Below are 15,828 nucleotides of genomic sequence, written 5' to 3'. Positions count from 1 at the left end.
ATGAAGAAGAGACTATGACTATGAGCTATCAAGAAAGGGCCAGGGGTAGAGATGGGAGAAGGGGATGGAGGAAGAAGAGATGGTAGCATCAATGGTAAAAATCAAAGCAGGGCCAGCAAGGGCTATGGTGTATATTTTGGGGGGAAAACAGACAAAGGCAAAGTGGAAGGTGAAAAAGAAAGCAGAAACGGAGTCAAAGTGAAGGAGATTCAGGAGTCACCCTTCAAGAACAAAATGAGACCAAATAATTTGTCATCTAACTTGTCCATCTAGGAAATAAGTGAGGCTCCTGCCAAGGCAGTCTTGACACACAGCTATCTTACAGCAAAGAAACTAGTGGGGCGAAAAGAATAATTTTCATCTCTACTTCATTTATATTGTTAACTTTGATGAGACAGAAAAGAACAAAATATTCAGAGCATTTCAAGATTCTGACTGGATTAAAAAGAATAGGTATATGCCCCTAAAAAAAGGAGAGTCATCAGGGAGTGCTATAGACTGAAAAAGGTTTATAAAGAATATAAATAGGAAATATAGTTACGAGTCTTTAAGAAGGTAGAAAATTTACATTAAAAGATAGTACAAAAGAAATATGAGAAAAAAGGAGACTCACAACAAACATTCTTAAGGAATATAACAATTTAAAACTCGACCAATGTAAACAGACATGGGCTCAAAATATATAATGTCGTCAATCTAACCTAATGTAAAAATAAAAGGGATCCGGGAAATCTATCCTTGGAAAAAGGTAGTAGCAATAAAGATGACAAGGAAGCATTTCATACAAATTCAAAATCACCCAAGAATGACGGTGCCCATGGCACTAGTATAGCTAGAGGTTATTAGGGCCACTCTTCTCTCTTAAATCCCATGGCCTGGGGTCATTCTCCCTTCTGTTGCCACATTCTGGGTGGATTGCCACCTGACCTTTTCTCACTCTCAAATGGTCAGGAGCCTTAGATTATAGGATAGTGGTTTCATGGGAGTGTAGAGAGCCAAAGCTGTACTACTGAGGGCATCTGGGACCAGGGTGGTGGCAGTGGGGACAAATGAGAACTGTGTGGGAGATGGCATGGCAGGATTTGGTGACTAACTGCGGAAGGGAACAGAAGGGAGCACCACTCTTCATTCCACCCCACACCCTAGATTCACTGTGTGGATGTGACTGCCCAGCACCACTCACCCCTCCATTAGAGAGAAAGCTCCCAGAGGGTAGGCACTATGTCTTTTTCTTGCTAAGCACCAGGCTTCTGTGACCAGCCCTCTGGATGTGAGTGAGTGTCAGGGCTGGCTTCAGGGAGCCTGTCCAAGGCTCAAACTAGGTCTGCATCACATTGCATAAGGTCGTGAGTGGTCCTGTCATTAAGGCACTGACCTCGTGGCGGATAGTACATGTTTCTTGGTCCTGGTTACCAAATTGGAAATAAATCAAATGAAGAAGCTTTTCCTCTACTCTCCATGCAAGGATTTCCCGCTGGATGTGAATACAGCAGTTCAAATATTACCAGGCTGCCACTTACTGGTGCCTACTCTTTGCCAGTGCTGCACTGATCCTTACACCACCCAAAGGGCAGCCATTAGCTCCAGCTTACAGAAGAGGAAATAAGGCTCCAAAAGGTTAATTTCCCCAGTTAGAAATTAGTGGAGTTAAAATCCAAGACCATCTGACAAGACCACCTTCTAAACTTGACCACTAGAGGCTCAAAATGTTCTACATATGAATTACACTGTTAATTCCAGGACCTCTGCTCTTTCCAAGTAAGAAGTATAGCACAGAGAGTTGGGGAGAAGGCAGGTGGGCTGCTAGATTCCCTTTGTAAGAGTTTACGCCAGCCGGGTACAATCAACAACTTATTTATAGTAGAAGAGACCAGAGTGCATCCTTCCAGACCTATGGTCTATGAGGTGACCCCAAACCACACACTGGCTAAAACTGGCCTTTGATGCAGGAGCAGAATATAGACAGGGCCATTCACATTTAAATAGGCTACAGCCTTTAGGCCATTCTATCCCCTAGGGTTAGAAGACACACAATATCTTAAATGGCCTGGGCCAGAGTCTCTCCAAATTAAAACCAAAGGGGAGGGGTCAGGGTTGAGATCCTCAGCTTTCTCTCATTGTTTCCTACCCCCTGCCCTGAGTACCATGACATACTCAAATTTTTTCTTCTTAGTTAAGACATCAGATTTAACTTCCTCAGTGATAGGACTTGAAAAAAGGGTTTCATATTACCTGAGTTTACATACCTCCCTACACTCCCAGAGCTAGCACAGGCTGTAGAGACCTCTGAATTCAAACCTTTTATTCTGCAGAAACAGAGGTCTAGAAGTTTCAAGTCATACATCTGATTAATAAAAGTCGAGATCAGAACCTTGGCCCTCTGTTTCCCCAGCTTCAAAGAGAAAATCAGAAAAGGGGTGGTATAGACCGACCTGTAGTGTCCCCACTCAAATACTATGTTGAAGCCCTAAACCCCAGTATGACTATATATGGAGACAGGGCCTGTGAAGAAGTGATAAAGGTTCAGTGATGTCATAAGGGTGAGGTCCTAATCCAGTAGGGTTGGTGCCCTTAAAAGAAGAGGAAGAGACACTTCTCTCTCTCTCTCCACCATGTAAGGACACAGCAAAAAGGTGATTATCTGCAAGCCAAGAGAGCCTTCACCAGAAACCAAACACTGCTGGACCTTGATCTTGTGCTTCCAGACTCCAGAACTGTGAAAGAATAAATTTCTGTTACTTAAGCCACACAGTCTATTATGGCAGCCCAAACTGACTAATACAAGGGGATAAACTGATTTTTATTTGTGGGCCTTAGCTTAAAATTTGAGTATTGAAAAGTGTATAATGTAGGAGAAAGTATGACACCAGAATTGGCCTAGATAAGGGCCATTCAGAGACTCTAATCAGGGGCCACTTCCCATCTGGAATGCCCCAGCCCACATGCACTTGAAGATCATTAAAAGGAACAAGTCACTGAGTTTTGAAGAATTTAAGGAAATTATCTAAATTATGCATATTCTGTTCTGTGAAACAGCCTGTTTTTCCTTCCATGATGTAAGGAAAGAGGGCAAACACTGGCCCAGGTATACCTCACACCCTTCTGCAGCCTTCCCTGGCTGCCTTAATCCTCACATAGTGTCCCCTGAAAACCAGGTTGGGAAGACTATCTTCTGAGAGAGGTGAAAGAGAGTCTGACCTTCTGATTTCTAAGCCATTAGACAGGCCTAGAAGGGTTGAGGGAACCTTGCCATCCTTCTGAGGGTCTGAAAAATGCCCATGTTTTTTCAGACATCAAGCCTTTAAGCATCAACCAGCAGCCTGAATTGGGAATATCTTTACCAGTGAAGCAGCTTCAGCATGTGGGGGATATGCTCAAAGCAAAAGACAGTTCTACTTACAGTCAAATGTTTTTCCTGGAAGTTAAAGTTAATAAAATTAATAGAATTCTTTTTAAGTACAACGAAGAAAAAAGACAACTAATTAGTGTTTATATCCTATATATTCTTATGAGTTTTACAAAATTTTTTTGTAATGAGCATGTGTTACTTTATAATGATAATAAATACTGTTCATTCATTCTCTAAATATTTCAGCATCTACCATAAGCTAGGAGGCTTTCTAGATGCTGGAGATACAGCAGTAAACAGATAAAGTCCCTCTCTTCCTAGAGCTTCCATTTAGTGGCGAGGGACAGAGGAGAAAATAGGATGTGAGGCAGAGATGAATCCTAGAGGAAAAGATTTGGGTGGAGTGAGAAGATGGGGAGTCCTGGGGATGAGGTAGTCAGAAAGGGTTCTCTAAGGAGGGGATATTTGAGCAGAGACCTGAAGGAAGTGAGGGTCTGAGTCAGGTGAAAAGCTGTGGAAAGAACTCTTCCTTTAGATGGGAACAGCAGTGTGAAGGCCCCGAGGCCTTACTCTGGGAAGAGCAGAGCCAGTGTGACCACAATGGAGTGAGCAGGCAAGGGGTGGTAAGATATGGTCTGGAGAGCCAGGCAGGGGCCAGACTGGGCAGGGCTTTGTACGGAGTCTGGTCTCTGCCTCAGTGTGAGGGGAAGCCATAGGAAGACTGGAGCAGGAAAGTGAGGTGATGTGTGGCTTGATAAACACTGTCTCCTGGGATACCTCTCTTGTTTGCAGGAACCACATTCCCCCGACAGAGTAAAAGGTCCTGAGTTTAGGAATAGGTATACTTTCTCCTGTGGGTTCCTCTCCCAAAAGAGCAGGAGCTGGAGCAGGAGCTACAGGCCAGAGCCTCCCACCAAGGCTCTGGCCTCCTGGGACTCACCTTCTACTGTCAACTCCACTGTCACCTGGCGGGCACCACTACCATTGGCGGCTTCACAGGTATACTTTCCTTTGTCTTCCTCATGGACAGAATGAATCACAAGGCTGAAACTCCCCCGGATACCACAATCCAGCCGGAAGCGGCCTCCACTGGTGATGGGTTGCCCATTTCTGTGCCACATCACTTGGGGCTCTGGGTATCCCCGGACCTTCAAGGAAAAGAAGAAAGGGTGAGAGCTTATATTTAAGGAGTACCTCCTATGTGCTAGGTACTGTTCTGAGTGTTTTACATATAACTCATTTAATCCTCATAACAACCCTTGGAGCAGATGCTACTTTCATCTCCACTTCCGAGATGAGAAAATTGAGGCACAGAGAGTTTGGCTAGATTTCCTGAGGTCTTAAAGGTAGAATATGGCAGAGTCAAGCATCCTCACTCTTGAGCCCACTATACAAATGACTAAGCCTAGCTGCATATTAGAATCACCTGGGGAAGCTTTAAAAAACCCAAGTGCCCAGCCATACCTTGGGCCAGGTAAATCAGAACCCCAGGGTGTGGACATGAGCATGGAGATTCTAGACCAGTGCTTCCTCCTCTAACATGGAAATGAATATCTTGTTAAAATGTCCATTCTGCTTCTGTAGGTCTGGGGTTGGGCCTGAGATTCTGTAGTTTGGACAAGCTCTCAGATGATGCTGATGCTGCTGGTTCCCAGAACTCACCTGGAGTGGGAAGGTTCTAGACCTGAGCTGTCCAGTATGGTAGCCACTAGCCACATGTGGTGGAGGAGCACTTGAAATTTGGCTCATCCTGAGTGGCACTGTAAGTGTAAATTATACAATGGATTTTGAAAATAGCATGAAAAAAGAATGTAAAATTTCTCGATAATTTAATAATATTGATTACATACTGAAAAGATAATATTTTTGACATGTTGGGTTAAATAAAGTATATTGTTAAAATTAATTTCACCTGTTTCTTTTTACTTTTTTAATGTGGCTACTAGAAAATTACAACTATGTGCCTTGTTTGGTGTTTCTGTTGGGCAGTGCTGCTCTAGACTGCTCTTTCTCTAATAATAGTAAGCAGTTAACCTCTGTTGGGTGCTAGGTGTTAAGCACTGTTCTAAGTAATTGATGCATCTGAGCTTCATAGCGACTTGTTCAGAGAGAAGATGTTTCCCAAAAGAGGAGGAAATGCAGAGACAGAAATTCCAAGAAAAGCAAACACTTTGAGTTTCAGAGAAAAAGTTCCCTCAAGGGCCCTCAAACTCCTAAAACTCAACAAGACCTTCAGAATGAACTTGTCTTTGGAGGAGCAGGGCTCAGACTAGCCCATCAATACACAGCCTGGGACCCAGAACTGGGACTTTAGCACTGGAAATGAACAGAAGATGTCACAGGAACCTCTTGAGAAAGAAGTTGTTTGCATTATAAAACAGTGGTAGCAATAGCTTTTATCCATGTATCCATTCCATAACAAGAGAGAATGGACACAGATGAAGCAAAACCAAAATTTGCTGGATGACCCCAAATTGTACTCACAATGAAAGCCTTCAATGACCTATAGCAATAATCCCTCCCTGCCCCCGAGTAAGGTCACAGAGGATGCTATATCAGCATGTGGGAGAACTGGGGAGTGGAGGTGGCAAATGTATGCACACCTGTGCATCCTAACATAGTTCCATAAACTGTGCCAAACTAAGCTGTCATCCTTAGGCTGTGCTCATTTCCCTTCCCAGGTGTCCAGCCCCTACGTCATTCTTAGAACCTATTTCTTAGTAGCCAGGATGCAGATATCTTCCTAGGAAAGGAAGCCTAGAATCACAGGGAAAATCCTCAAAGTAAATAATCCTCTCTTTGATTATTCTCAGTCACCCATTCTGTGTCAGTTAATAAATCTCACAAGGCTTACATCCCATCCTCACTAATTCATAGTCACATCTCAATGAAAAAGAAACAACCCCTCCAAATCAATATTAACCATCTTACTTATAATTTCCAGAAATTAACAAAAACCCTTATCAAAATCTAAACTACACTCATGACAGAGCTTTAGTACCTGTGAGGGAATGTTTAGATTCTGCAGTCACTTTCCCCAGAAGCAGACAACATCTGAAGTCATTGCAGCTTCGTCAAAACACATGTGTCCCATCTTAGATTGACTGGGACCACACTAGCAGTCAGATAAGGTCTTACATCTATTAAAATAAGAAAGTGGTAACAGTGGTTGTCTCTCGGTCTCTCTTTTCCTATTATTTTCTGATATTTCTGCAAATAATACACCTGAGTTTTGTAAAATAAAAAAACAATTTAAATGAAAATGTGTTCTTTTTATATTAGTGTGTCTACATAATGAATGTATAGCACAAACATTCATTAACTTGTGGAGGCCTTCAAGGTACTTAACTCTAGCAATGGAAATAAAAATGCTACACTGATAAATATCACGCATGTTTAAAGGGTCAGATGTTGTGTACCGATATAAAATCATGTCATCTTGTGGTACTATCTCAGCACAAAGGTTCATGCAAAAGAAAGTCAGATAACAATTACTCTGTTAAAGCATGATTCTTTTCTCTTAAAGCATATTTTCAGGAAACAACTAAGGAAAGAAACTCTTTCCTACAGAAGGCAACCCCTGGGGTATCTGGACATATAGTGAATTTGTAAATCATCATTATTTTCTCTCGGTTAGGCAGGGCCAACTGAATTTCCAGAAGATAATCATGCAAGCTTCTGTGAGCTTTAGAGAAAGGGAGTGCAGAGCACTGTAACCAGGCACAGATAAATCATTAACTGCACAAAGGCATCCTTAGCATTCCATTAGCAAGTACTCTGGCCCCCTGCAGCAGTACCAACTCTGGTGGCCTATCACGCCCTGAGGCATCAATGATTAACTTGGGACACTGCAAGTGTTCCAGACCTCAGGGACACAAGTCCCTCTTTCCCTTTCAATTTTCCTCTCGTTTTTCTACACACACACCCCAAATTTACCTCCGAAGTGTCCTATTAAAACAAATATCCAGAGATTTTAAAATATGCTTAAACTGACTCCACTCAGAAAGTTACAGTTTGCAATGAGACTTCTGTATACCTTGCATCTGAAGCAAAGGCAGGAATTCCTCTGACCTTGCTGTTCCAAGGTCTTAATGATTTGTAGCTCGAGTTCTTATCCTCCCAATATGGGAAAAACTTGTTCAACCACTACTTAATATTACCTAAAATTTATCTGACTTCAAGTAACCCCATTTTTACTGTCTGCCCACTATCCTAGGCTCCTGGGTGGGGAAGGAAGAGAAGCCTGGGATGCATGACAACAGCCCTGCCCTGCCCTCCCTGGGCTCCTTATCTGCCTTCATCACAGGCCTTCAGCCAAAAAGTCACAGCTGGGATTTTTACAGCACGGTCCAAGATCATATTAAAAACCCTTTGATACTTTAGTTTTCAGAGAGCCAACACCTTAAGGGAGGTGTCTCAGGTTGGGCTCTCCAGAAGCAGAACCTGAAATAGGGATTCAGGGAACCCTATCCATGAACCTTTAGCCAATACAGCAGCTGGGAATAGGTGTACCCCCTGGTGAAGGGATTCTGGGTAGGGCACCAATAGCATCTGTGACAGTACACAAAGCCAATCATTATTAAGCCCAGAAAGCTGAGGAAAGAGGCCTGGAGAAGTTGGTGATTTTCCAGTGATCTCGCATGGCAGATTAAGGGGTAAATCTGGGACCACAATATTGGCCTCCAAGTCGAGTGGCTGTCTCTCTGTGCCTCATTGTAAACTCATGTTTTTGGCAAGACAAATACCATAGAACCCAAAAGCATTGATAACTGTCTATTTCTAATACACCTTAAATCTTTTCTAGGTTAAAGCACTATCTGTCCTCCACTTTGGGAAAAAATCAAAAGGTTCACAAAAGACATGGCTGTGCCATAAGCAAGTCTTGGATTTTCTTAGAGTGACTGGGCAGTGCTATAGACTGAATGTTTGTGTTCGTCCCAAATTCATATGTTGAAACCCAGTGTGATGGTTATTAGGCGGTATTAGGATGAGACTTTCAGGAGGTGATTACGACATCAGAGTAGAGCCTTCATGAATGGGATTAGTGCCCTTGTAAAAGGGAACCTGGAGAGCTCCCTTGCCCCTTTGCCAGTGAGAGAACGCAGTGAGAAGGCAGCCATCTATTAACCAGGAAGTGGGACCTTACCAGACTTTGAATCTACTAGTGCCTTGATTTTGGACTTCCCAAACTTTAGAACTGTGAGAAATAAATTTCTGTTGTTTAAGCCACCTAGTCTGTATTTCTGTTACAGATGAAATACCCAAGAGTCTAAGATAGACAGGATCAGTGCTATGCATGTGCCCAAGACACCCCTAGAAAGTCAGTGTGGTACAGAGAGGACAGTGTGAGAGCCGGGGCCTGAGTCCTGGGTCTGGTGTGGCTTCCTGGACTCTTTAAGCTGTCATTCTTCCTTTTGTTGAAGAGAAAACAGCTCTTGATATCTAAAGTCCCTCTCATCTCTGAAGTAATATGGTTTTAAACAGTGACCCATTTAGCTTCCACAGGAAGCGTCTTTCCTCTCCTTCCAGTCTCCTCCAGGTCCAGCCCACAGCCTTAGTCCCCTCTAATCCTCCATATGGGAAACCCAAGTGACCACAAGGAGAAATGCTCATGAACGTGAATAGGCAGCCCTCACTTTTCACCATAATGAGTTTTTGGAAATAGCCCCAAAGAGGGTCATTCTAAAGACAATCATGTTTTTGCCACAGTAACCACGTTTAATTGGAGGTTGTGTTCTTGAACAAAAGCCTGGGTTCAAATAAATCAAGGGCATAACCGACAACTTGTCATAAAAATAAATATATAGTAACCATAACCCCTATAATAATTTAAAATAGTAAAACTGTGCTCCAGCTCTATAAAATGTCCTCAAAAACCTTTATGGCCTCAAAGGGCCTCTAAAGGGAATGGGGGCTTGTTCTACATGTGTTGGTGAAGAGAAAGCTGGGAGGCAGGCAGGCAGCTGCTCCCTGCTGCATTCCATCTACCTGTCATAATTGAGGGACAGTTATTCAGAACCTGGTGCTGTCTTGAGATTTACTTAATGACTAAAAGTGAAACATTCTTAAGGGCACTAAGTCTCTTGTATGAAGGGCTTTCAGTCAATCTAAGTTGCCTAGGTCAGGCTACCGGAGCCTGAGCCCAGGCTTCTCCATCTCTATAACCCCTGCAAGACTCAGAGCAACACATCTGCCCTCTTCTTAGCTCAGTGAACAGTAGAAAAGGGGAGTAGTTTTGCTGTTTTTGATGATCTACAAGTCTTTTGTTCCTCAGTAGGCCTGTCCCTGTATGCTCTCTGCAAGCCCACACAGCTGCAGTGCATACCAAGGCAGGGGCTGCTACTGAGGCTCTGTCCACATCAGAGATGGAGGGAGAACAAAAGGAGAGAAAACAGGACTGAGCTGAGGCCAGGTGGAAACAGGCTGCACAGCAGGACACTGGGGAGTTGGGAAGATACACAAAGTAAATGTCAACAGCGAGCTGAAAATCCTTAGGGCCAGGCACAATAGACTGGAGGGGCTGTCAATAAGTATTTATTTGAATCATGTTGAGTGACTGAATCGATGCTGGGAAAGGCTGAGCCTGGAGGATGGGACATTAAGGAAACTTGTCAGCCATCTCCCCCAAGCTGGACAAAGCTGATCCTGCAACATGCCTGTCTACATGCTTATAACCTCCTATCTGCCTGCCTGTAGCACCTTGCTCTGAACTCCTTCCCCTGTTTCAAGGCAGCTTCTTCCATGATAAATGACTAGAATAGGGTGGTGATTTGAAAACTGAAAAATAAGAGGAAATAAACCAATGGTGCTGAGGAATTAATTGACGAAGAATCCTCTGCTTCATCTCCAAGTATAAGTTCACCCAAATAACAAATGGACATGCGAGCGCAGAAAGGAGAATTAAAACATTAACACCCCAAATTAGACCACAAAAAAAATGCCTATAAAACTTACATCATGGATATAGTATGAGAGTGAAGAGTGAAGGGTGAGCCATGGGCATGGCATGACCAAGCTTAGGGGCCTGTGTCTATGTCTGTGTCAGCAACTGGCACACGGCCTATTGGACAGGCAGGAACTTAATTAAGGCTTTGAATAATCCCATTGCCAACCGTCAAAAGCCTAAAGTGAACCCACAGAATCCATCAGGAAGAGATCATACCAGCTAAAAACAGCAATTAGCGAGAGGCTTAAACTGTTGGATGCTCCCTGTCCCTAGTCCAAGTTGTGAAACAGTGAGGGCAAAAGTGGTTCCATGAAAAATAAAATCAGATGTAAAGAACCATTCCTCAAAATGGTCTAGCAAATGCCACGTGGGTCTTTGGGGACAGATGATGAAAGTTTTTCTTTGTGATTAGCCACTCTTATTTTCTAGGGCAAGTTTTCTTTTCCTACAGCCCAAGACACAGACATCGCCACACCCCGGCATGTGCAAATCTGAGAACTTCTGATTTCTCCCACCAAGAACACAAGGCAGGTTGTAGCTTGGCAGACTTGAGCTGTACCTCATCTTTTAAATCTTTCAAAAAAAAAAAAATCTATTTCCTTTTAGCTAAATCAAGCTTATCCTTGCATGCAACTTTCTGATTCCCTTTTAATAATGCAAGCATCTACAAGCCTTTGAAGCAGTCCAATAAAGAAAGAGAATTCTAATTGTAATAGTGAACCTCTCATATCGATGTTTTCTTAGTTCTTCCAAATTCATAGTTTTCATATAAAAACAAGTGTCCTTCTGTTTGAACTCCCAGTTCCTCTGGGATGGCTGTGGGATCCCAGCCTTACTGGGAACCTATCCACACAAAGTCCTGGGGTTCTGGCTTACTCCTTCTCAAGGACACAACATCTCCTGTTGGTGAGGCTGGCCTGGGGGCTTACTCTCTCATTTCACTTCCAAGTTAAGATATACTCTCAAGTATATTAAAATATTAAGAAGAGGCAAATGGCATCATAGAGGTTTAACAAATTAATGCTATGGCTTGTTTTTGTTTTTGTTTGTTTGTTTGTTTGTTTTTTAATTTGCTCGGGATCTCTTGCCCACCTTCTCCAGGGTTCTCCATCTCCATAGCCCCTCCTTTGAGGAATAGCCTCCTTTCTATCTACATACCGCGATGAGTGTCTGGTAGGGATGCGATCAGTCAACTGCCTCTTGGCCAAAGTGCTTGGGGCTCCAAAAATGGGCCTACGAACCAATCCTACCAATCAGAGGTCTTCACTATAATTTTAAATTAGGATAAAGGGAGATAAAATTGTCCCAAGCTGGAAAGATGTAAGCCTGAAGCTCTCGGCAGCCATCTTCTCTCATCTTTGCCCCCTATTTTCTTGACCCCACCCAAGAAGAGGAAGCCATTTGCAAAATAAGACATCATGTGCACAATGAAGAAGAGAAGAGATAGAGGCACTGCCTGACAGAGCTGTGGTTGGCTCCAGATCCACTCAGTCACATGAGGCAATAATAAATCTCCTTGGCTTAACCCAGATAGAGTTGGTTTCTGTCACATTCAGTAAAGAGTCCTTACTAATTCAGGAAGGTACGTGGCCTCTGGGATCAAGACGGACTTGTGTGTAGATGCTGGATGAAATAACCATCAGTCGCTTGACCTTGGACAAGTTACTTAATTTATCTGGCCCTAAGTTTACACAACTGTAAGATGGGATGAAACCGGTACCCACTTCCATGGAAAAATTTATGATTGAATGACACAGCACATGTACAATACCACATTAATGAACTCTAAAGGTTAGATCCTCTCTTCTCCAAAATCAATAACTTTATAATAAGGTACCCGGAATCCATTCAGCACCCAGGTTTGTTAACAGAATGAAACTGTCTATCTCCCAAGAAATATGAGTACTTATGAACTTCTGGGCTTGCTAGGCCTCATTTTACACAACTTACATTCTTATAGACAACTTCAAGGCATCACACTCTTCGATAAAAACCTAACAGTTCGAGAACAACCTCTGCCTTGGCTAAACCAGCTTATTATTTTTATTTAAAGAGTAAATTCCATAAGAAAAGTGATCATTGTTTTTATGTAACATTGTAAAGCACATTTTAAAACAAATATCCAGTCTGTAGTTTTGACTGTACTGTCATTCCACTCCTGTAACATCATGTGTACCTTTGAGACAGAGACCATCCTCTTGATTTCTGCCTCACCGACTAATGCAGCCCTGGAATTTCAAGGGCATGGGTGAGTTTCAGGAAGAAAATAAATCTTAGGGAATAAGTCTCGAGTTCCTAGCCAGTCATAGTTGGATTTGGAGAGAGAAAGAGACATACCTCACTAGCAGAAGGGAAAGAACAGAGGGCTCCTCCTCAAACAATACACAGACCGTTTGGCAATACCTCCTGTCTCCTCAAATGGCAGAGCCCAGATACCGCAAGACTCTGAAACTGGTCACAGATTGTACTGGGAAGGTCCTGGCGTATGAGGACTCTCTGGGAATATGAGGTAATTCTGTTTAAAAGCAGAGGTGGGCAAAGGTGACCCAAAGGTCCCAACAACCCGAGGACATCTCGATTTGGCCCATGTGGCTTAATTTCTGATTTTTGGTCTCTCCAGGCTGCCCTGTGATCCAGCACCTGCTCCACGCACATGTGTCAAACTGCACAAAGCAGGCATTCTGCTTGGACTCTCCCAGGAGGCAGGATGCGAGGGAGGGGGTGTGAGCAGGTGGGGTTTTGGAAGTAGGACCCCTCAAACTGCCTGAGTGTCTCTGGGACACTGTCGGGAAATACCTGGCACACAGGGCAGAGAGCAGCCATGTGAGTTTGCTACTTTAAGGCAGAATGATCTCCCCGGGGCACAGCTGCCCAAAGGAATGCTGAGCCACACAGAGAATCATAACAGAAAAGGAGTCAAAAGAGCCTCCGTGTGCAATGTCAGTGTCTGATTGCCCACCAGGCTGAAAAGCACAATCAAGTATGTTTTCTTAAATTGTTTTTATTCTCACCAAGACAATACATGTACATGGTTAAAATGTCAACCGGGACTATAAGTCATTAACAACAACAGTAACAACAAAAGCAGGACTCTGTTCCACCCATTTCACTCCAAATTTCTATTTCTTTGAGACAACCATCTTCAACTCTTTTAGCCAATTTTTTTCCTGGTATTTTCTTCCATATTTATAAACAACAGTCTTACACAACTACTATTTTGTTTAATTTTAGACATATTTCTTAACTTCTCTGTATAGAATATGAGCTTTTAGCTTTGAAATCTTCACCACCACCCCAACATAAACCTTTCTCCTACCCTTCCCCAATAATTACATCTCAATTTTTATGTCAAAGCTACATAGTATATTGCAATTAAATTTCTGGAACTTTAAATTTTTCCTGGAATTAATAACTGCCATATTTTTGGTTTGCTTAATTTTTTAAAGAACCCCAACTTCTCAAGAGAATTATAGTAATGGTGAAATAGACGTATCAAATATCCCTCCTAGAACATTCTATTATCTTCCTCTAATCTAAACTGGTGCTTTCTAGGCTTAATACAGGAACTTTCTATCACCATCCTCTTAGAAATTTCTTGATGTATGCCACCATTTTGTTGAACATGTCCTCCTCCAGTGGTTTCTTAACAATGAACAGACAGAAGGTTAAATTTTAATCTGGCATTTCTGAAAGTGTCAATATTCTCTCTTTATAACCAACTTACAGTGTGTCTAAGAATGAAATTATAGATGGAAAATCTTTTTCTTTCTTCAGAATTTTAAAGGCGTTACTTCATGGCATTTAAGAAAATGTTTCTGGCATCTAGTGTTGCTGTTGAGAGGTATAATGCCAGGCTGATCCTTCACCTCTGATGTGTGTGTGTGTGTGTGTGTGTGTGTGTGCGCGCGCGCGCGCGTGTGTGTTTTCCTTTCAAACTTTTAGAATCTTCTTTTTTTCATGATAGTCTAAAATTTCATGATGATTTGCCATGGTGTGGGTCCTTGTTCATTCATTGAGTTGCACCCTTGGAAATAAGTCTTTTCATTGGCAATGCATGTCTTTCAACTTTGAAAAGTTTTTGTGCTTTGACAATTTATTTCTCCACTGTTTTTCACTATGTTCTCTTCATGGAATTCCTATGAGTTGGATATTAGTCCCACTAGACTGACTCTCTATATTTCTTTTCTCACTATTTTTCCACCTCTATCTTTTTGTTCCCTCTGAGGAATTTCCTCAACTTTATCTTCAAATCAGTCTTTTGAAGTTAAAGTTATTATTTTGTCTATCATTAACTTCAAAAAATCCTTTTTAAGTTTTTCAAAACTGTTTTGAATACTCTTATTTAGTGGAAGCAACATCTTATTTCTCAGGTGAGATAAAAAAAAATCTTTGAATTTTTCTCTTCTCTGTAGCCTTCTGTTTCTACTTGGTTCTTTTTTTTTTTTTTTTGGTTCTTTTTGTCTCATAACAAAGGCTTCTCTTGAACATCTGATGATTCTTCACTGGGTTTTCATATATGTGAGTAAATAAATTAAAAGTTCCACACACACAGGTGGGGTCTTGTCAGCTTGTTGGACCTCCTAGTAGAGCAAATGCACAAAAACCTTCAGCTATCAGTATCTGTGATCTCTCTTGATGATCAGATTCCACAAAGAGGAATCTTCCAATTTCCTGCTTTGGTGGTGGGAGTGGGAACATCATAAATAAGTCTGTCTATAAGCATTTAGGACTCTGAGTTAGGGAAGACCTTGAGGGGTCTTACTTCAAAATGCCGACTTTCGCCTAGCCCCTCTCCCTGTCAAGTACAACGCCTCAATCCTACCTGCAGCTGTGCCTTGTGTCCAAGAATTGAGAACTGGTCAGTTTCAGTCTCTCCACAGAGAACCTTCCATCCTTTTGGATGTTGGGGAGGATCTGTAGCCTGGCACATGGAGTACGGAAGGGGATCTGGAGCCCATCTACCTCTATTACAAAAGGGGACCTAGGGCCTAACTGCTCCTATTACACACACTTTTTGCCAATCCTCCAGTTTTCAGCTTCATTCCACAACCTAGGTTTCAAAATTACTTGATATTTCCAATTCCTCAGTCTTCTCAAGCATTTTCTGGCACGAGCAGGCTTACTTTTCTTGTTGCCCATTTCCCTCACCACAGGTATAGCACAACTAAAACCCAAGTCAGCCAATCATCTATTCACTTTCTATTGTCCATCAATTTGTTGACATCTCTCATCTGCTGCCATCTCTCTCCTATCTGTCCTCATAGGTTTATAAGTTTTCATTTTCTTTTTATAAAAACTAATTTTAAAGATACTTATTATGAAAAAGAAAACAGAAAATATCAAATGTTGGCAAGGATGTTAGAGAAACTGGAATCCCTGTGCGCTGCTAGAGAGAATGTGAAATGGTTCAGCTGCTGTAGAAAACAGTATGATGTTTCCTGAAAAATTAAACCAAGACTTTCCATATGATCTAGCAATTCTACTTCTGGGTATATATTTCAAAGAACTGAAAGCAGGGATTAAAAGAGGTATT

At 42.2% G+C, this 15,828-nt stretch overlaps 1 protein-coding gene across 3 annotated transcripts in view; it reads right to left on the bottom strand.

The window, feature by feature from the left end:
- MYLK (myosin light chain kinase) overlaps positions 1–15,828 on the bottom strand; it is a 239,956-nt gene that overhangs the window by 117,034 nt on the left and 107,094 nt on the right. For all 3 annotated transcript variants that reach the window (XM_016159354.2, XM_016159352.2, XM_016159353.2), the window contains exon 3: positions 4,290–4,497. In XM_016159354.2, coding sequence (XP_016014840.2) covers positions 4,290–4,497 — 208 coding nt within the window. The remainder of the gene's footprint in view (positions 1–4,289; positions 4,498–15,828) is intronic.

The sequence above is a fragment of the Rousettus aegyptiacus genome, unplaced genomic scaffold (assembly GCF_014176215.1).
Source record: "Rousettus aegyptiacus isolate mRouAeg1 unplaced genomic scaffold, mRouAeg1.p scaffold_m13_p_4, whole genome shotgun sequence".
NCBI classification, from domain to species: domain Eukaryota; kingdom Metazoa; phylum Chordata; class Mammalia; order Chiroptera; family Pteropodidae; genus Rousettus; species Rousettus aegyptiacus.
This window is presented reverse-complemented; position numbering and strand designations above follow the sequence as displayed.